Genomic DNA, 22,423 nt, shown 5'->3' with positions numbered 1-22,423 from the left:
CCACTATCAGGTGCTGATTTCGGACCAACTTCAATATTTTGAGGTAACTATCAATTTTCTTTCTAATAAGGCAGCAAACTGTGTTCCACAGATCTCTGGACAAGAGAAATTTGGATTTAAATCCTCATTGATGCATTCATCCACTAAGTAGGGAAAGCCTTATGCCCAGTAAAAGACTCCTGAGCAGAAAATTATATCCTTGCAGAGAGGTTTTGTTTATATGGATCCACAGCTATCATAATCAAGAGTCTTAGAAGTTTCTTAAAAAAATTCTCTCTAATAACCGTAAAACTACACTAGCAGACATGCTACTTAGATACGTAACTAAATTGAAGTGTAGCTAACACAAGGTTCCTTCCCCTCCTCATTGATTACTTGCATGTTCCAAGTATACTGTAGCATACTTGCACTGTAGGAAATAAAATTCAAGTTTACTTCACCAATAAAAAAATCTTTGTCCAGCATTAAGTTTACACTTGTCTATCACCTGGATCATTACATTTTCTAGACACTGACAGAGTCAGTGCACCAGACTCTTCAAGGAGTCTACGCACACAGGTGGCTTTGGAGTACTCCTTCACTAAACTAAGAACAGACAAGTTTAGAAGGAAACCATTCCTAACGAGGGCCAAATGAAGAGGATAAAAAAATGCACACACTCCTACAATTATAGCATCTGCCTTCCTGCTTGCTCACATAGCATAAAATGAGTTGTGAACTTTCGGAGGATAAGCAAGCACTCCTACTGGTGTAATACAGCTGTTAGGTACCTGTGGGAGATCTCGCTGTCACTAGAGGCACAGTAAGTCAAAGAAAAGCAATGCATATTTTCCGATGCCTCCATGTAAGTTGGTAAGATAGCACAAAACGTATGCCTGACTCCAGAGACTAGTGTTAGTACACATATACTGGGGAGGTAGTTAGGTAGCCTCAAACAATAGTTTTGAGTACTTTTCATCATTTCAGGCAGAAAACACTAAAACCATTTTAAAATTGGGTTAAACTGAATCTCTATTTTCAGTTACAGCATAAGTTTTAGATTGGCTGCGTTCTACAGCTAGGTTAATCCTCCTTCCTGAACTCCACTCATGAAATTAAAGAAATACAACGTCCTAAGTAACCCTCAAATAAACAGGCTTTCCAGTTATAGTATCTCTAACTTATTATGCGAAATGAGAAAAAAAGAAAGAAAATAAGGCAAGCTATTAGTAACTCATTAATAACAACTCTATGTACCAGTAGAGGCTGGTGGCCAACTAGCTGGCTGCAGTATGGCATAAAAGGTCTTTGTGGTCCAGGTGGATGAGAAAAAGGTAGGCCAGAAGTGTCTCCTTGCAACAAACAAGGCAAACTACGTACTGAGCAGTCTTAGCAGGAGCGTAGCCAGCAGATTGACAGAAGTGCTTGTTCCTCTCCACTGCGGTATGAAAAACCCCAAACGGATGTACTGTGTCCAGTTTGGAGCTCTCCAGTACAAAATCTTTGATGGAGCGAGTCGAGCAAAGGCCTTCAACTATGGCCTTTTAAATCTTACAAGAAAGGACAAAGGGGGAAATTTTAGGGCTCTCCATCTTTGCTATAAACCCCAGCAGGTAGGTGGAGCCAGACTCTTGGTGTATGGTGAGAAGGTGAGAGTCAGTAGACACAAGTCACATAAAGGAAAGTATCTGATAAAGTATCAGGAAAAAGAGTATTCCAGTGTTTGAATACCCTCATACCCGTCACTGTACAGTCAGTGCTTCCATCCTACACTAGTTCTCCCGACTACAATAACAAAACCAAACTAACATTGAAAGTGAGTTAAAAAGCACAGGCTAGTTCTTCCCAAACCCAGAACTACAGTGCAGATTTCCAACCTTTAAGAGGCACCAAAATTAAAAGTCTACCAGCTGAATGCCACGTTCTATCAGTTTTGATAATCTGAACCACTTCATCTTCTCCAGAAGTACCCAAGACCTTCTGTAAGTACTGTTCCAATGGTGATTTTTTTGGTAACTACTATAATTGTTCTCAGCTCTTAGCTTCTAGCATGCTTGCCAACTAAAATCCTCAATTAAAGACTAAGTTGCTTCTAAAAATTATTACTAAGCTAACTAGCAAGACCACCTTAACATCAGCAGAGATCAGTAGAAGAGTCGGTTCTAATTTGCAGATACAAGCTCCCAAAGGTAGCCAAGTATAGTGTTTACAACAACGGGTTTCTGATTTCCTAGAGTTTTACAATTCAAGGTTTAAATGAGCCCTTGAGCCTGAAATTGTACTCAAAGGAATCAAATGCTACAGACCTTACAGAAACAAAACAAAAAAATCCAGAGTGTCACAGCTGCATCCTGAAGAGTCAAGTGACTTCATATGCTCTTAACCAGTGCTTAAACTGCTCTTAACCAACTGCATTGAGAGCCTAAAAATGAGTTACAACACAAAGGTTTCAGGGTGTATTTATGCATGTGGAAACATCACTTAAGCAACCCTTATGCCCACACACTTGTTCCCACTCAAGTCTTTCCTTGCGTATGGCAAGCCAGATCAAGAAACCAAATTCAGTTGAAAGCTGCAGGGTAGGAGTGATTCCCCCCCAAAGCTAGATCAATTCCTGACCCCACACACAGCTAGATGCTTTGTCAGTAGTCACAGACAGGTGAATGACAGACAATGCTTAAATCAACACCGGGGTCAAGAAATGCTGAAATTAGAACCTCAGGACAGCTTTAAAAATGCCAGGTCTGTTTATTGCAATCCACTATCTGTATCTATAAATATGCAACCACAGGCCAGGAGTTCAGAGCTCCTACACATACCAGTACTATGATCACATAGGAAATCTATAAATACCATTTTATCATCAGATTTTGGTGATTAAAAAAAGATTACAGATATGTAAGGTAGGTGGGCTCCCTTATCTTGCCAACAAATAAATATGCATATTTTGATCACAAACCAAGTCCATTCTTTTTCAACTGTATGCCACCATGCAATAAGAGTCTTTTCACTAGACTAGGTTGCCATAGCATCCATTCATTCTGCATTTCCCTCACACACACTAACATTACAGCTTTAAACTTCATTCTTCTCAAGCATTCACACATAGATCAGGTCAAAGACTAAGTCTAAAAATTATCAGCATGTAATAGCCTGAGAGTTAGAATTTTACCCCAAAGACTGAGCCAGTAAGTTTTTACAGAGCTACAGCATTATGTGAAGAAATTCAGCACACATACAAGGGCTTGCAAAGAGGTGGAACTAACCAGCAAAGCCCTTCCAATCAATTTGTATACAATAAAGGCAAGAAGTGTTAGCCTCCTCACAATTACGACTTCAAGAGAAAGGACACTACTTTTAAATAGCATGTTTTCTTGAAGGGGAAAAAAAGTGTCTGAAGCAGAAAAATTCTTGTCACTGGGCTTCTGAACCTGAAAGAAGCCTACATTTCCTTTGAAGGTATCATCCATACCTTTAGATTCTTTGCAGAGACCTTCAATAAAGTATTCATAAAATATCTAGCAGTTTTATTGCAAGTCTTGAGAATTTATGCTCCAACTCCTGGGATCATTTGAATAAAAGCATATAAATCACAAGTTTCTGGCTCTTACTGTTTAGAGAGTTTAAGCAACAAACAAGACTGAGGAACCTCCCAAATTACAAGTGCTTTAACGTAGCAGTGCTTCTACAAGATACACAGCTGTAAGAAGTCACTGGAAACCTTTGGCACACATTACATACAGCAGTGTTACCCAAATATCTGTTCCAGCATCCGTAAGATATTCACCAGTGAATAAGACTGGATTATAAGTAGAATTTTCAGCTATGCACAGTTCTGCAAGGCAAAGAAAGGGAAATGCCAACGCCTAGTTACATGAACTCTGCCTCTGTAATCACAGAAGAGACCCTTGCAACCACTTGCCAACCAATAGCAAGTACCAAAGAGCATGCAAGTGGGTTTCTGAACGATACCCTGCAAACACAGTAGCCGAGATTTGCTGCCTCTCAGCATTACTTATATCAAATTTCTCTCTGTTACCAAGTTGTATGTTCTACAGGTGCTAGAAGCTAGTGCCTCACAGAGAGGTACATGGAGTGATACATTCACACCACTTTTCTGCTGCCACCTTTGAAGCAAAACATAGCTGACAAAAAGAAAAAGTATTTATCATATAACCATCCATTTGGATGAGTGATGCGCTACTACAAAGAGTGCTGCCCCTCAGATTATGACAATCTGCATTCCAGACATCCAGTATATATATTTTTAATATACATATATATGAACACTGATTATGAAATTCACCAACATCAAGCATAATTAAATGGGTACTAACCATACATTCCACTTCTATTCCAGATGTTTAACTGAACCTTTCATCACTGAGCTTACAGGAAAATATTTCCATTAATATTAACTTTAAATTATTCTTAGTAGGTGTTCTTAAATATAAAATTTCAGAGGAAATCCAATGCAAAGTTAAGCACAAAATCCAGAAGTTGGGACAATGAAACTGTAAAGGGGCTCTGAAGAGAGCCACACAGTAAGGCATTTTATTCTGTATGAAATCAGGAGGAGTGCAGCAGTGAGACTTCATCTCAGTTTGCAAGTACCTACCTGGGAACAGAAATGGGATATAAAGACCTTCAACTTAGTAAGCAAAGCTATAATAAGATCCCCCAGACAAAATTAAAGAGAAAATACAATCTTTGGAACAGCTTACCAAAGATACCTGGATTCTTCAGCACTGAGAATTTTATGAGATCAGTAACTACTACGGTGTCACAAAAATTTTAGTTTTATACTCACCCTCAGTATGCAACATCTCTAAAGAAAGCATTTATACTATTTTAACGTCTGAGGGGAATCCTGTTTTACAGTCCATATACAATTCCCCATACTAATGGAACTCTGCTCCCACTAAGACCATCTTTGACATTGTTGTTTCATCTTTTTCATCTGATCTTATTAAATCCATCCCCACGGTACCTCTCACTGATTTTCCCTCAAATTAATTGAGCTTACCTGTATCACGGGCGCTGTTGTAAACTGTCTCAACCTATGGCATCCCTTTCACTCCTGTTTTACAGCATACGTTTGCTTTTCCCTGTCCACACCCTTTTGCATGCTGCCACTGTATAAAACTCATGCTTAGTCTTCTGCTATACAAGCTCACATCCTGGTTTTATTTTGCACAGGCTGCTACTGATCTTGCTTAGAGGCAAGGAAAACTGGAGTCATAGGGGCAGGAGAGGGGGCAGAGAAGGGCATGCCTACTGTTATGGAAGAACAAACAGGTTCAACCAAATAAACAGAAAAAGCTATCAAAAGGTTTAAGCTGGACATTGGTGACACTCCATTTGCAGCTTCAGGACAGTCCTTCGTCTTGCTGCTTTGAAATGCAAGCCATAACCTTCTTCACTCCTGAGCTGAAAACTTAATTGAAATTTCACTCCCAGTATCTGTACAACTTGTTATAGAGCAGGAACAGACACAGCTAGGTCCAAAGGAAACACATTTTTCTCCATATTTGCCACAACCACCACAGAAGACTTGGAGTTATATTCATCAGCCACATCCACTCCTTTTGTTAAGGAAGTAATAAACATTATCACCAATCTGGGTCATACTAGGTCATGGTGCTTTGGGCTACTGGATTTGCCTGGAGATTAGCACATTAATGGTCACAGGCCATATGAGAACCCATGGGTTCTCCTATGAGAACCTATGATTGACTGCTATCTAAAGGTCTATACTGCCCTCTGTATGACTGCATACTCCTACTGTTACTCAATTCTGCTCTAATAAAGTGCGGGGGGAGTGCTGTATTAAATGGCAGATTGCAAATATTCCCGTTCTCAAACTTGCGCAGCAGTGCAACTTCAAAACATTAGAAGCATCTGTTTGCAAAAGCCCACAAGCCTCTTCTGCAAGGTCCATGTTTCAGAGTACTAGCAAGGTGTGCAAGCTTTCCCCAGAACTTTTAGTGTCTTACTGATATGGAGCATCAGTTAAGTGTTAAAACACTGAAGCTACATGGTTTCAAAAGGTCTGTATAAAAATCAACTATATCACTACACCTGCCAAAAGCACATCTTCAACCTTCCATTATTTCTGCAAGTTCAAAAGATAGATCTGGGCTTGTGTCACTTTCTTGCCAGTGCAGAGTAATAGCTTGCCTCCAACATGTCCAGCCTCAAAGTCCTCCCACTTGACTGAAAATTTACTTTCTGCTGACAGAAATATCATAGTTTGATCACTTGCTTCAGAAACCTAGAAATATATACACATGCTTGTTAACTCCTGGAAATTGTTCTCCTTGGCAACAAGAATTCTCCTTGCAGATCCCTCCAGTTAAAAGCTAGTAGTTCTTAGAACTGTCTTATACCTCTGCTAGAACGGGTAAAAGCCTGTATATTTTCTCCTGTACTCTGAACAGAAGGACTTTTTTTCCCCTGTTCTGGGATACTGTAGTTATAAACAGTTATGACATTCCTTTTAGGTTGTAGTTAGCCCACTCTTCATCCACAGGTTACTGGATTAGCGAAGTTAAGTGTTCTCTTGGAAACAGTGAGTTTCAAACAACTTCCATCAGCCCTAATGCAAGAGATGAACCGTTGCTATCAGTCTGATTGCGGCATCCACACTAACCTGAATGTATTGGGAAATGTAGGCCTATTACTTGGAACACCACACCTTACAGGTATAGCCTATGGGTAACAGATGGCATAGTTCAGTGTTGTCAAAATAAACCAGTATGCCCCTAAACTCAGGTTTAGGGTGCTGCAAGGTCTGCTAAGACCTTGCTTCTAAGACTTCCTTGGTGACTCTTGCAGTTCTGGGCTTACATATCAGCACTCAAAATAGGAAACAAATCTTTGACATCAATAAAACCTTAGAACTCTGATTTAAATTACTGCACTTTCTCTACTGCCAAATGCCTGCCAGCCCCAGGCCCATCCATTTCTAGGGTTACCACAATAGTACGTTTTCCATGGCGTAACAGGAAAAGGAGGTCTGTCCACTCCTGAAGCCACCAGTCACAGACCACCTATGTCCCTTCCACTATTGGCAGGACCATACAACTTTACCAGTCCACTTCTTTCAGTTTGAAGTGTAAGGTTTATTCATTCCTATTGAAGGAAGATTTTCTGTACTGGCAATTTCCCTGACTGCAGGCAAAACAAATCAGAAGCTCCTTCAGAGCCTCTACATACACCTCCAGAACAACTACAGCAGCATCCAGGCCTCACAGACTGACAGGATCCTAAATCAACTGTGATTAGTTCTGCACAAGGACAGTTTCAAGACCTACATTCGTTTCCTTTTAACTACCAAGCTGTTCATTGTGATAATTTATAATCGTGGTAACTTACAACTGCTATCACCTTCGAAGTTAAATTTTCATCAGTTGTAGATCCAAAGCAGGCACTAACATCAGCAGATCACTCCCTGGGCCAGGAAGGCCCAGCAGTAAAAAAAACAAACAAACAAACCACACAGCAAGACTACTATTCCTATCTTTCAGCTCCATGAGGAATGCAAGTCCTTTCGGGCAGCTAGCTATTACCTTCAAATTAAAGCCTGGAACACATCTCTTCCTCCTACATAGTCTACAGTAATCACCTTCATTTGAGTTTTAGGAAAGGTGTAGTAATGTTATGAGCTTGTTTCAGCAGCACCTCACAAGCTACACTACTAGGGACTACACTGCACCCTTCAAACCAGGAACAGATACGAACTTGACGTTCAGATCTCTACAAAAGCTTTTTCAGTCATTTTCAAAATAATACCTCATAGCTCTTACATCACTCCACCTAACTCATGTCTGTGTCTCATACAGTCCATTAGACAAATAGAGATTTGCTATGGTTCTCTTGCTGGAGTTTCCACTAGCTCTGTAGCTACAAGTCTGTTATTGGACCTTTGGCTGCCAACGCTGCTGTGGGGGACAGTCTTTTGCTGCCCCTAGAGAGACTCTTGCAGCCTAGATAACAGCAAGTGCTGGACAGAGTTTGGAGGAGGAAGAGGGCAGAAGAAGAGAGAAACACAGCAGTAACTTATTTTTTTCCAGACCTAAAAATTCACAGCTTCTCCTCATTCTGGTCTTACCACTAACATTGTCTGTCATGCATAGGTCTTCTGACAGCTGAGGATAATGGGGGCCTACAGCCACCTCAGCAAGTCTTTTGATGATTATTTCTAACTGAAGTACAAGGAACACAGCAATCAACTCCATGAACCTCCTTTCATGCTGCCAGCAGTGATTTTCAATCACTCAACTCATGTAGACTCCTCAACCCCTGTGTAGCCTCCCTTTGAGAAATCTCTTCCTGTGGGGCACACATTAACTATTCCACCCAGACTGGAAGCTTTTTCAGTCCATCAGCTGGCAGTCAGGTCACTGGGATGATACTCAGCACCTGCCAATAATTTCACTACACAATCAGCTGTCCTTTGAAGTTAAAAAAAGGAAAAAAAAAAAAAAAAGAAAAAAAAAAGATCTCTACTTACATCTCAGATTGCAAGCTAAACCAGATTTTAAAGAGTGTGCTGCATATATTTTAGGTAAAAATAACATTTGATACAAAACTTGAGTAAGGAATGAATACAGATTTTTTTTTTTAAACATGATCGCAATTTGAAAAAAAAAAAAATCTAAAACACTAACCTGTATAGATTGATGGAATCCTAACCATACTTCATGTGGCAATTCACTTTCAGGAATAGAAAGCAGTAGCTCAAAACAGCTCCTAGAAAAGTAAGAGACAAGTAAACAAGCAACTCTGAAACATTCTACTGTTATGGTAAAATAACATTTGTGGCACATACTGCTTAACATTCAGATAAGAAATGACAGTGACACTGAATCATCTTTGACTGCCCCAAATCAGAAGCCAGAAACAGTCCCAAAATCAGGTAGTCATAAGTCAGTCACAGAAAATTACTCCTTTTTACTATACACCATCCCACTAGGTTAAGACTGCTGCTAGTCTTATAATCAAAATTAGCCAGTTCAGATGGCTCAGCAACTTTGCACTACATAATTTCTCCTTTTTCTTCTTTGCAAAGAAATCATAATATTCATTCTGAATAAAATTCACATGAGCCCCAGCAGGGTCTGTTTGCCTAGACAGAGTGAAAGCCAGTTTCACCCAACCTGGAGTTACCAATACACATAGAAAATAAGACAAGGAAGAATGCAGGAGGAACAGCAGTCTGGCAGAAGATATGTTAATGCTGATGCAGCAGCACAGAAATGGACCTGCAGAATAGTTCCCTAGAAGTACCCTATGATTCTTTGATAGCACGAATAAGGGGCGGGGAAGGATTCAAATTCCTACAATACAAGCTGCAGGAAACTCAAGAGCTTATCACCCCCCCCCCCCGCTAAAAGATGTTCACACTATCAATGTCAGAGGAAACAGTCCAGATCAGACTGTAACATTCCCAGTGTCAATTCAGAGGACTCCTATATTTGTGCAGCTCAGTTACCTGCACAACACTGGTTGAGAGAATCACCTTATTTCTTCATTTGACCAAGCCCCTGCTTAAAAATAGGACACTTTAGTCATCCAATCTTGATTTAATAAAAAGGAAGATCTGCTATATCCCCTGTTTTATGTCAACAATTAATGTTAGTATCAGGATCAGCCTCACAGCATTTAACAACAATGGCATGTGAATGTAAATTCAAATATATGAATATATCAGGTTTTCCAAATGAAAACTTGAGAAAATGGAAAGGATTCGGAAAGTTTTAGCATCTTTGTAATATCCAGCAAATCTGAAATCTACGTATTCCAAAAACAGCAGCAGGGAAAAACGTGAGACCTGCTTGATATTCCTTCAGTTAGACTGTCAGGCCAATGCTTATCTCTTTTCAGGAAGAAGGAGGAAACAGTTGCATGTATTTAGCATGTCTGCCTCTTTTTAGAGGAAAGTCTTGGAGAATAAAAATCATATTTTCTAGGAGACAAGGTAATAACAAGACTATTGCCTATATTTTTTTGAAATGTGGACTATCTAGCCCTGTATTGGGTGTATTAAAATGGATTATTTACACCCTAGTTCCTGTACAGCAAGATTTTGCCTAACCAATTTAGGCAAGTTTACTATCACTCTTTCAAGCTTAGAGATATCACAAGATTTGTGTGCAACAAAAACACTTCCACAAGTCATAATATTACAAGGCCCTGGAAAGGAAACTGGTCTAAGACTTCACATAAAATAAATGCACTGCTTAATTGCTGTAACTTAGACCTAGGCTGCTAGATAGTTCTAAAACACATCAGATTTTGTTCACGCCTCCACCCCGAATACTAACATGCAAGACATGACAGGACAATACATTTAGTCTTCCCATAGCTAGAAGGGCAAAGCTTGGGGATAGGGAGTTGCAGAGATGACCAGGAGGCAAACATGAGTTTCAAAATTGCTTAGCATCTAAGAAGAATAACTTTCCTTTTCTCCTCCTTCCTGGCTTCTGACAAATACATTACACCAGTTATCTGCAAAAAGTGTTATGCCTAATTAGTTTTCAGCAAGAATCAGCAGTCATTTAGGTAAACTAGATCAGAAAGACAAATACTGAATTAATATCTGGCCACCCTTTTTACATTTCAGAAGCTCGCCTCCACTACCAAACAAGTTCTTTTAAACAGAGCTTTAGATTTTTAGAGGCCTTCACAGGACTATCAGAAAGGTACAAGATTGGATAACCTTCACCACTACCATTTGGTAATTACTGAAACATCAACCACTAGAATCTCAGTCATTGCTATATCCACAAGAAAGCAGGCAACTGGATTGCCAGATGTTCCAACACTGTCATTGGTCTCAACATTCTTATAAGAACATATAGATTTTATAAAATAACCAGGACTGATTTTTCTATTGTACCCAAGTCTGGCAATAAAATTTCACTCACCAACTGCAGATGCGTAGACCCAGGTGGCTGCCACTTGACAATCAAAGAAAACATATCCAAGTTTCACAGGAGCTGAGCTTGATTTTAACAGTCAAAGCTAACACAAACAAAAAACCCAACCACCACTAACCAAAAAAAAAAATATAACTAGATAAGTGATCTTTTGTGGTGTCCAATTTTCATGCATGTTACCCAGAAATGCATTTATTTGCAAACTTTGTGGTTAATCTGCTTTAAAAGAAAATCATTTGATACACATCTCAACTTCAGAGTATAAGAAAAAAAAGCAGTCAATCCTACCCCACCCACTATTTTAAATTGTGGATATAATTTCTCTGGAATACTACTTTTCATACATGATTTTTGGTTATATAAAAATAACAGGCTTAAACAAAATAGCAAAGGAAGGTTTTACAAGTAACTATTTTTCTGCAGTTCCTGGTTTCTTACTATAAGAAGTCATGCCATAACTAAAATCTGTAATAAAGTATATAGTATGTTGAATTTATTCTCATTCTGACATTTCAGAGCACTAACACAATGAATCCAGTATGTCTACACAAACGACCTTCTAAAGCTACATAGTAACTAGGTAAATTTCCACTGAAGTGTCAGACATTCAACACAACTCTTTTTCTAGTAAGCTTTGGTTTTATAGTTCTCTTCTCCTTATGATCTTCATTTAATAAGTGTCCAATAATGAGCAAAGAAAACATGACCTCTGAAAGTTATAGGCTACGATACACTTAAAAAAATTTTCTCTGAACATGTCAATAATTTGGCATGTTATAGCACTAAGATTTATTACGCTAAGATTTAACTGCCATAAAATGAGTCATATAAAGGCTGAGAAGTAGTATGTTCTTTCTATTTTTCATTAGAGATGAAGTATTTTTTTGCAGAAGTTCTCCAGCACACAATTTTATTTAATATACTATGCTTATAGAGATACTTTAAAACAACTTACAGTGAGACCCCAAAGAAAGCAAGAAGTATTAGGAAGCCTTGTATTTATCTACTATGGCAGATTACTGCACATATGAAAATGCAAATATGACTAAAAACAGAATTATGTAAGTCACTGGGTATTCTCATGGTACTGTGTATATTATACTTTCATAGGTGCCACTTGGACAGCAGAAAAAGTTTAAAATTAGATTTTCAAAGCATTGCATATACAGAATGAGCTAATAGCCCATAAAGACAGGAGGGCTGAATTTATCACTTGGTCCTTATCTGTCATAGATACATAGGACTGATAGTTGAAAATGAAAGATTCCTCAGTTCTTGGTTCAACATCCTAAGTCTTTATTAGGATTCCAAAGTCAAACACTCAAGTTAGAAAATTACTCAGTAAGAGAATTCTGGCATTCTAGATGTACCCATTACAGCCAACAGGAAGACAACTTACAGCACAACTGCAAAAGCAATATACAAGATATTCCAGTTATCACTTTCTTGGCAGAAAAATGAAATGAGAGATCGAAGTTCTTATAGCAAAAGGGGGGCATATGGCTGCATAAAGACCAGCCAGCCTTCCCTACTGGCAAAAGGGAGAAATCAGTTTACCCTAATTCTTCCTTGGGGTAATCTTTCCCTTCTGTGTTCTCCACAGAAGAATCTTTCTCCTTCTGTGTTCGACTGTTCTCCACAAAAAAATTAATTGCTGCTGAACACCACAGCTTTGGCTTTAAAAAAAACAGCACCATCCTTTCAAGCTAACATTACTCTCTACAATTCAAAGACTCAACTTCATCTTGTAACTCTACCAAAGGTCAGAGACCTTACTGTTCATTGGCATTTTTAAAGAGATAGAGCTTTGGGGCTCTCTTCCTTAATTCTTTCCATCCTCTGTCCCACAATGGGACAACAGTAGATCCTTATTATACTCTATTTCAACATTCATCTCTATTCCTGAAAACCCATTCCCTTATTGTATACACCTAAACAGAACTTAGGTGTCGCAATTAAGACCCCAAATAAAAATACTAATACCAACCACTTCTTAAAGTTAAGTCTTTCTACCTCACTCTGCCAATACCACCACAATATCTATATGCAACTCAGTTCCAAATCATAATCATATTTTATTTGCAAAAATTGCAACTGCTGCTAGAATGCTTCCATTACTAAAACAAAAAATTCTGTATCAAACACTCTACTTCAAAGTATCTTTTAGGAGAAACCCTCCTGGACTGTTTTTCATCAGCACTTATTATTTGCATACAATTATTCTGTAACTAGTTTAACATCTCATTCACTGTTATTAAACACATGCCTCCTCACAAAGGCAGTATGAAAAGCAAGCACACTCTTCCCAGAAGCAACCTGTGAGAGATTCACAAGGTTCAGCTGATTGGGTGAAGTACAGCTCAAGATGTTTGAGGCAGACTAATCTAAGCAGTTGAATCCAATTCTGTTACTTAGACCAGAAGATATTCAGATCTCCTTTTGCTTTATGGTTTAAAGAAAGTGTATGAACAGCCTCTCAAAGACATGAAAATGCTAGTTAAACTCTCCTTCAGACCAGTGCTATCACAGTAAATAGGAAACAGTAGAAAGCAGTCAAATGAATCACTAACACCGTATGCAAACTAGAAACAATCCCTTCAACTTTGTTAACTTTAATCTATTAATCTTAGGACATTATAAACCATTTGCAGATGAAAGTACAATTTTTTACAGTGAGAGTAACATGAATGCCATCTTTTCCTTTGTGCAGTATCCTAACAAACAGCACTTGCATAGATTCCTGGGCAAATGAGTAAACAGCCTCAAAGGCTGCTTAAGATTAACTGAAATAATCACCTAACCAGAGTCCATCCATTCCTGAAAGACATTTTTGATATGGCTAATTCTTCATGATGATCTTTACGATAAGGGCAAGACTCTTCATATATTAGGGAGAAAAATCTTTTATTCTGCTTTGTGGATGTGGAAGCATCCATCTAATTCTGTTAGGACAGAATGTTGCTCCTCACCCCTCCCCAAGCACTGTCTAATCTGCAGACTACAGGAATAAGTGATATATGACCACTCCAAGTTGTCCTTTTACTACCCAAGGTTAGCTGTCAGACCAAGAAGTTCTCATGCTGCATTAGCATCATACCTTCATGGGGTCCACAGTCTCTACCATCATGCAGAGTTCCTGAGAACACCCAACAGACCTGGGGAGGTGGCAGGGAAAGCCTTTACTGCTGCTGGCTCACCCAGCTGAAAGAGATGAGCACTATTTGTCAGGAAGAAAAGGTTCTCCCCCCTTCCTCAGGAGGGAGGACAGGAAGGGAATGGGGCTTCCAATAGTGGGTAGAGCACTTCTGTTTTAAACAGAAGATTACTTGTTTCAGAGTTGAACACTGATGAGAAATGAAATCACACAGCTTGTATGACAGAAGAGGGTAACCCAATTCCCTATAAAAATCCCAGTAACATTGTAACAGAAGATCTTCATGTCCCTGACCAGGTAATAGTCTTCCTCCCACATTGAACTGAATTTTAATCTTTAATTCCCTGCCTTAAGTTCTCTCTCAATTCCTGGGAAACTCTTTAAAAAGGCCAGAGAGAGATCACAGGTAGGTATGCCATTTACCTCACTCTGATCTGATTCCCATTGCCTTTTTGATTCTTTAGTTTCCCTCTCAAATGCAATCATAACAAGAGATCGCAGCAAGTCAGCCACTCCACCACCCTCTGTGACCAAGTGTCCTGAATATACAAACCACAGCAAACAGTGAATTCCTCACACAAAGATGGAAGAAAGAGTATCGGTGGAAGCAGGATTTTCTGATTTTTCTCTTATCTGTTAAGCAATTTTAATCACAGAATTGTTGAGATTGGAAGGGACCTCTGGAGATCATCTAGTCCAACACCCATGCTCAAGCAGGGTCACCTACAGCACGTTACACAGGACTGCATCCAGGCGGGTTTTGAATTTCTCCAGAGAGGTTGTGGAGTTTCCTTCTCTGGGAAACCTGTTCCAGTGCTCAGTCATCCTCACAGTAAACAAGTTTTTCTCATTCTCATATGGAACTTCCTGTGTTTCAGTTTGTGCCTGTTGCTTCTTGTCCTGTCACTGGGCATCAACTGAAAAGAGTCTGGCCCTATCCTCTTTACACCCTCCCTTAAGATACTTGTATACATTGGTAAGATCCGCCCTCAGTCTTCTCTTCTCCAGGCTAAACAGGCCCAGTTCTCCCAGCCTTTCCTCATAGGAGAGATGCTCCAGTCTCCTAATCATCTTCACAGCTCTGTGCTGGGCTCTCTCCAGTAGTTCCATGTCTCTCTTGTACTGGGGAGCCCAGAATTGGACACAGTACTTTTATTTATATACATATTTTTTATATGTGTATATATATGTAAATAAAGTGAAGAAAAGAGTTTGTACAAAGGATTAACACAAGCATTTGACCAAACAGCACATGGCAAAATCCTTCCTGAAAAGTCTACAGGTATGCAAGTCAAAAATACTTGACTTCAGACCACAAAACAAGGAAGTTACCAACCCACTGAAAGACTGTCCCAGAATTACTTTTTTATGATGTTCTTTATATTCAAGGTTCTAGGCCTGCACCCTTGAAAGAAACCTTACAAGCTAGGAAGAACCAGTGCATTAAGCTACCCTTCTCAGGTTGCAGACAGTAACTGAGCATACTCCAATGCCCTTGAAAGCCTTTAGGCTAAACTGTTTCACTTCACAACCAAAAATAGCTTTTCTGCATTTAAACAGATTATTAGCAGCTACAAGTTATTCCACTTTGACTGACAGACAGTAAAATACTTTGTTCTAATTGCCATCTATCCATATATAAATATTTCTCAAAGAGCTCAGGTAAAATTAAATTTGGCTGCCCTGTAACAGCAGCTCACATACACAACTCTGTCTGCCATAAATAAAAAATAGCTCATTCTTTTCAGAAAGGGACTTGCTCAGAATTACCTTGCACTTACCACGGGAGACAGCACACACAAAGCCAGCTACTGCAGAGCAGCTGATGCAAGTTAATTAATCCATGCACGAAGATTTAACATTATAGCTTCTGTTTAATGAAAACCAGATTAAGTTTTTTTTGTAGAAAAATAGTTTTCAAAATGTTCAAGGAACAGAAGCTCCCTAATATCTGTACATTTATCCAAATACAGAAGAGCAAAGCCTTACCACTGGTTGAGGTTGGGCAACAAAATGCTCAAGTATAGTTTTGTGATATTATAAAAAAAGAGCATTAGACACATTTACTAGATAATAACAAACATTAAATACAGTTGTCAAATTAAATATCACATTGTATTTTAACAAGTTGCCTATTCATTTTGAAAGAACACACAAACTTTACAAAAGATTAGTGTACCAACTTATAACTTACAGCACTAGCCTGCCAAGTACCAAAAGAACATCTTCACATTCTGTAGTCAAGTAAGGTCGTGCATTAGCAAAGCTTTGGATGGAGATTCGATACACTTCCAAAAAAGGTAAAACATGTTCCGATGCACCCCGACTGCCAGCATACTGAAGTAGTGTCTGAAAGAAAATAAGTTCTATCATTAAAAGTTCTCATAATAAACTTATCTAAAAACATAAATATTAATATGCAATATCAAGCATATATAATGGAAGAATACTGGAAGTGAGAAGCTTTCACTCTAAAGGAGATCAAAAGTGGCAGTTTTTCTCCTCAACAGAATTTCTCCTTTTTCATCCAAAACATTTGCATTCTGTTTGAACATTTGATAAATTTAGCAGAATTTCTACTGGGAAGCAAGTTAGAGCCAATAGACACAAATGTGAGTTGCCAAATCAAAAATTCAGGGAGAAGTTCTGTTCTCTCCTTCCTTTATACAACTCCCATGAAGACAGAAATATATGTGTAAGACTGGAATCCATTACTAGAGAGAATGCAGAAGAAAAAAGGCAAGAAGCTTAAGATTAAGGACAATATTTCAGCTGCAGTATTTTAAAGATATATATATACCCATACAACAAACTTAAAGCCACTAAAGGAGAAATATGAAGCCCAAGTCATGCCATTATGTAGTCACTTTTCAAACATAAAATTACCCTACATTTTAGTACTTGACCACAGCAATCCTACCTTTTGCAGGCACAGTACTGGAGAAGCAACCTGAAATACAGTCCCGTTCCAAAAGGAATAAAAAATAGGTTTCAAATATCAGCAGAGGGATGACAGTAGTAATACTTCCCCACCTGTTCTTTTGAAAATCTCCCTACACTATTATTTTGCTACAGCTTACAAACCAATATTGAGAGCAAATAGGGCACTGAATTAAAGACACCTTACCTCTATCAATAACTTCCTTCACAAGCAACATCCCTGCAATGCAGGCATGACATCCTACATTCTGGACTACTTAGCTTGTGTTCCTTCTTACCAGTTACAAGACATCTCTCACCATACACCCTCCCTAGCACAAACATAGCACGAATCTTGATTAAGGTCAGCTACAAAGAAAAAAAAAAGAAAGAAAGAAAGAAAGAAAGAAAGAAGACTGTGCTCTGCAGAACCATTAGGGTCAAGACTATAAGTTCCAAGTGCCCAACCCTAACTTCAAGTCAAGTTGTCATAAGAGAATGGATGGTCAGGTCATATTAGACCCTATTAAGTCATTTAAGTCAAGCACCTGAAACAACCAATTTACTGTTGATGCCGAACAAATTTCTCTTTGTATCACATTATGATTAGGAGGTGGACATTAGTGAACGGACCCTACAACCAGCTTCCTAAAACCAAATGGAGTCATTAGGATGGCCGGAAACAAAGGTTAACTTTTAACACAAGGAGTAAGGGGCCAGTCACCCACTATTTTATAGTCCATCCAATGTTTGTCAGTGATCTAACTATACAGTACAAGTCCTAGGGTTTAAAAAAACTGCAGACATCCACTGGACTGGTACAACCTCATGTGATCTTTAACAACAACAAAAAAAGCTATAAGAATACAAATCAGTTAAAAAACAAAAAACAAACACACGAGACTACTTTGTAGGTTATTCTCCTAGAATTTTGTAGGAGTTATATTGCTGATAACTGAATTACAGTTATGGACTCTCCAAAAGACAAACACTAACAGTTTTAAAGAGGCAAGGGTGAGGGGGAAGAACAGAGACAGACTGCAAAACAAGCCACAGGTTGGAAGTTTACAGACACCATCCTTAAACACAGCACAAAGATCATTAACAGAAGCTCTCAATCACCAGTAACGAAATAGCCTTAGCACTTCCTGATAGCAGGTGTGTTAAAGATTTGACAGTATAATTCAAATTACATATGACATCAGAAGCAGTAAACTATGTTCAAAGGCTGTCAAGATATAATCCCTAGAGATATTCAAGTAATTGATGACTATCATAAAGTCATCTATTTAGTACACCACAGCAGTAAGTCTACCATTACAGTGAATACAGCAACAGAAGAGAAAACATGCTAATGAATGCTTTTTTTAAAAAAAAAAAATACATCAATTAAAAACACTTTAATGAGCCAAATTTAATACTTAATTGCTTTGACAGACACATACCACATACACAGATCAGATGGAGAATATTGTTTTATGCATTAAACTAAGATTAAATATTAGAAAACACTGTACCCTTATGTGCAATCTTAGCATTGAGATCAAAGTCTTACAGTTAATATTAGCAATTTGTGAGCAGCCAATTACCAGAAACTTCTCCCCAAATATACATACATTGAAGCCAAGATTGCTCAAGACAGATAAGAGACAAGTAGGAGACTTATTTAACAGCTTATTAGCTTGAAGTTCAAATTAGGTTAATCCTGAACATTAATAACAACATACTAACAAGCAAGCAGAACACAGTAACTATACTGTAAGGGCTATTAAGTGCCCTTCTGCTATCTGACAAACAATAGAAATTTTAATAGTCCACTATGGAAATTCCTTGGAAGTCTATATATAAGATTAAATATTCCTGACAAAATAAAAATTCTCTAGTTTTAGCCAGTCACTAACAGACCAGTAACAGTTTTACAGTAATTACTGCCTTACAGTCTAATTTTAGGATTCAAAGAGAATATTCAAACATTTGAAGTCTGGTTAAGGCACATTCATTTATACTTTATCCTATCTCTCCTCTTTCCTTCAAATGCAATTACATGTTTTTTTTTTGGGGGGGGGGGGGGGGGGCAGGGAGGGGAGGTGGAAGCAGGCAGAAGATGCACACATCCACCTACAGCACAATCTAGAGACCTGGCTAGGTCCTCAGCACTGCATGGCTTCTCATGTCCTGCACTGCAGGAATGCCTACTTAGCTACACTTCTTCTGAGCAACAATTTTTTTTTGCTCAGTACTGATTTAAACATCTCCAGGCTGACTGACCAGTTTTTAAAGTCTTAAAAAGCTGTTGGAGGAAGGGAGGAGGGAAGGGAAAAGAAAAACAAGAAAAAAAAAAAAAAAAAGATTGTCATCTCTTCCTGAAGGTATTCAATTGCAATTGGCCTAATCCTCAACTGTGTCACCTCCAAGAATTTCAGAAAGGCAAGATTCATTGCATATCCGCAGAGCAGATACTTCGATGTCTTTAGTTTGTTCTACGAACTCTGTTTTACTGATAGCTCTACTGTAAATATGGAGAACAGCTATCGCAAACACACACAAACTGTTCATACCAGTTGGCTCTCTGTGTACAAATTGAGCTCCTCAACAGACTTGTTTTCCATTAGCTGAATATGCAAAGCATCACACTTGGACAGTCAGCCCATTGTTTAGGCTTCAGGAGTTCTTGTGTTATCCTGGACATCAATCTTATGCTTTCCTTTAAGGTATCTATTTTTGAGCAGAACAATATCATCCAGCATCACTCCAGGGAAGACCTACTAGAAGCTAGTATGCGTTTGGCACTGCATGCTCTAGTAAAACTTAGTGTCCAGACAGCTCAGAACATAGAGATTTAATCTGTTCATAATTTGTTGTGCAGTTCAGTTTCAGTAATTTCCACAGGCAAAGAGAGCACCTCTCTGGACCATGACACAGGTGTGAACACTGGATGGCAAATCCATCACTGGCTAAAACATTCTAACTACCCTCACCTCAGCTACTTGCTCAGATCATATTTAAACCCACTTAAATTCAACTTCTGTCTAGGCATGTTCTACTGTAGCTTAAGAAGTTTATGACAGGATATCAATGGTACTCTTCAAGTCATTAACACAAAATTAAATTGAAATTCTTGAATCTCATTTAGAGACACTGAGTTATTCTGAAAATTCCTACTCAAACAATTTTCACTAGTTTAAGTTTTATCATTAGAATTCTGTGCAACATCCACAAAAATCCTAAACTAGAAGGAGAACCCAACAGGTAAACTTATACCTAGTTCACAGTGGTCTGACTGTGCAGTGACATCACACATTCATACTTCATTGAAATTGCTAGCTTGTCATCCAATCACTTCGTACTTTCCACTGAATCTTAGAGTACTGTTAATCTTAATGATTAGAAATACCCCAACTGATGGCAATCAAGGTTAAGTCTACTTCATTTTTATCTGTATTATGTATCATGATGTTCTAAAATGAGACTCTCACTTGATATTAGCACAATGACCTTAAGAGGGTTCATTTCACATTTTCTTCTGGGCAGTTTTTTGTTTTTTGTTTTTTTTTAAAAAAAACAGAACTGTCTTCCATAAAACTCCATTGATCATGTGCCTCTAAGACTCCATCTATAACCAGTCAAAATACTTTGGGTAAACAGACTTCTATATAAGTGAATTACCTCAACAACCTCTAAGTAAGTGTTAGCTGCATATTTGTTTCAACACTCTGATGTGATAAATGGTACTGGAAATGATTTTAGCAAATCCTGAAACATGGAAAAAAATAACACACATTATATAAGGTTCCATGCAAATATGAGGTCACATATCTTAAAAAGGTATGTATGACTTGGGACATACGTAAAGGCAGTAGCAGCATCTTGCAATTTGAGAAGTAACAGTTCCAAAAAATAACAAACAAAACTTTTCTGCGGTGTGGTAAAATGACAAGATAAACATTCTCGCAATAGAATGGTATGGCAAAGTACCCAACCTGTGGATGCAAAATGAAAGACCATGAGGAGAAGTCACTTACATATAATGCACCAGAAAGACTGTCTGTCTTGTTTAGCATCCAGTTTTGCTACTCACTCATCAAGAGGAGAAACATCAAGTAGGTGTATCAGCTAATGTAGCTTGTAAGTTTTTAGAACACGCAGTCTCTTCAGATTCAACTTGGAAAGCTCTCTAATCGAGCATATAAATAAAGTTTATTTAACCTTAGAGCTCACAGTAAATGAAGCCGGGGGGGGGGGGGCAGCAAAACTAATTAACCATCAGAATAATTTTTTAAAAAAGCAAGTTGCGATCTCCATCACTAAGACCTTAATCACACTCAAGTATTCTTCTAAAAGTTATTGGCTTGATTCAAAAATTTTTTGAGTACTAGTCTGAGATGCACTAAACAAAGATCCAGAATAGATCCTCAGGGTATTAAACATATGCTTATCTAGTGACCTAAATTAACTGCACGCCTGCATAAATAAGGAAATATTGTTTATTCCACGGTGGATCACAATCAAGTCTGGATGTGTTACTTGAATTCTGCGGTAGGTAGGGACCAGAAAGTCTGATGTCTAGGTCCCAAGCCAAAACGACAGTGAGAAAATGCCGTGTGGCCTGTCCACTCCAGAGAGCCCTCCAGCTCCCACAGGACTTCTCAGTGCTACCAGACGCCCAGGCCCAAAGCACTGTAAGAGCCCAAGGCCAGCGGCTCCCCAAAGCACCGGGCCAGGCCCAGGCGTGCAGCAGCCCGCCCGCGGGAGCAGCCCGCGCCATCGGCCAAGCGCGCCGTCCCCCCTCGGCTGCAGCACACGCCGCAGGCGGCCCCGCGCCGCGCCACGACAGCACCGGTGGAGCGGGCAGAGCCCCAGGGCGGCAGCCCCGCTCGCCGCCGGGCAGGGCCGGGCGCGCACTGCGCCTGGGGAGGCCCGCCGCGGCCCGTGCCGGCCCCAGCCCCCGCCGCCCCAGAGCCGGCCTGCAGCCCGCGCCGCGGCCCGCCCCTGCCCGGCCCGTACCTGGCAGAAGCCGCGGCAATACGCCCGGGACGAAGCCTCCGACACCTCCTGCTCACGCAGCTCCGCCTGCAGCTGCCAGAGGCGGGCACGGAGCGCCGCCACTAGCCGCTGCATCTCGGGCCGCGGAGCCGCCTCGGCCTCAGCGTCCGCCATCTGCACCCGGCCCTACTGCGCGTAGGCAAGGATCACGTGACTCGCAGCCACTGACCTCATCGTCCCGGGACGGCGTCACGTGACTCGCACATGACACGGCGCGCGTTTCGGTGTCCACGTGACCTAAAATCTAGGGCAGCCGACAAGGTAGCGTGCGGGAGTTTCCTGCCGAGTGACGTCACATGACGCGCGTGAGCCCGCCTCATGCTCGCCGCTGGCGGGGGCGCGCGCCGGTCGCTTCGGAGGGGGTGGGGGAAGGAGGGGGCCGAGA

At 39.7% G+C, this 22,423-nt stretch overlaps 1 protein-coding gene across 2 annotated transcripts in view; it reads right to left on the bottom strand.

Moving 5' to 3' along the window:
- Positions 1-22,217, bottom strand: part of RLF (RLF zinc finger) — a 55,485-nt gene extending 33,268 nt beyond the window's left edge. Inside the window, exons 1-3 of one of the 2 annotated variants that reach the window (XM_026102493.2) lie at positions 22,000-22,217; positions 16,271-16,425; positions 8,652-8,733 (exon numbers count right to left, since the gene is read on the bottom strand). In XM_026102493.2, coding sequence (XP_025958278.2) covers positions 8,652-8,733; positions 16,271-16,425; positions 22,000-22,152 — 390 coding nt within the window. In that variant the 5' untranslated portion in view covers positions 22,153-22,217. Of the gene's footprint in view, positions 1-8,651; positions 8,734-16,270; positions 16,426-20,661; positions 20,749-21,999 lie in introns of both variants that reach the window. The other variant, XM_064524892.1, reaches the window with a different exon arrangement.
- Between the last annotated feature and the right edge of the window lie 206 nt (positions 22,218-22,423).

The sequence above is a fragment of the Dromaius novaehollandiae genome, chromosome 23, assembly GCF_036370855.1.
Source record: "Dromaius novaehollandiae isolate bDroNov1 chromosome 23, bDroNov1.hap1, whole genome shotgun sequence".
NCBI classification, from domain to species: domain Eukaryota; kingdom Metazoa; phylum Chordata; class Aves; order Casuariiformes; family Dromaiidae; genus Dromaius; species Dromaius novaehollandiae.
The sequence above is the reverse complement of the archived record's forward strand: the minus strand, read 5'-3'. Positions and strand labels throughout refer to the sequence as shown.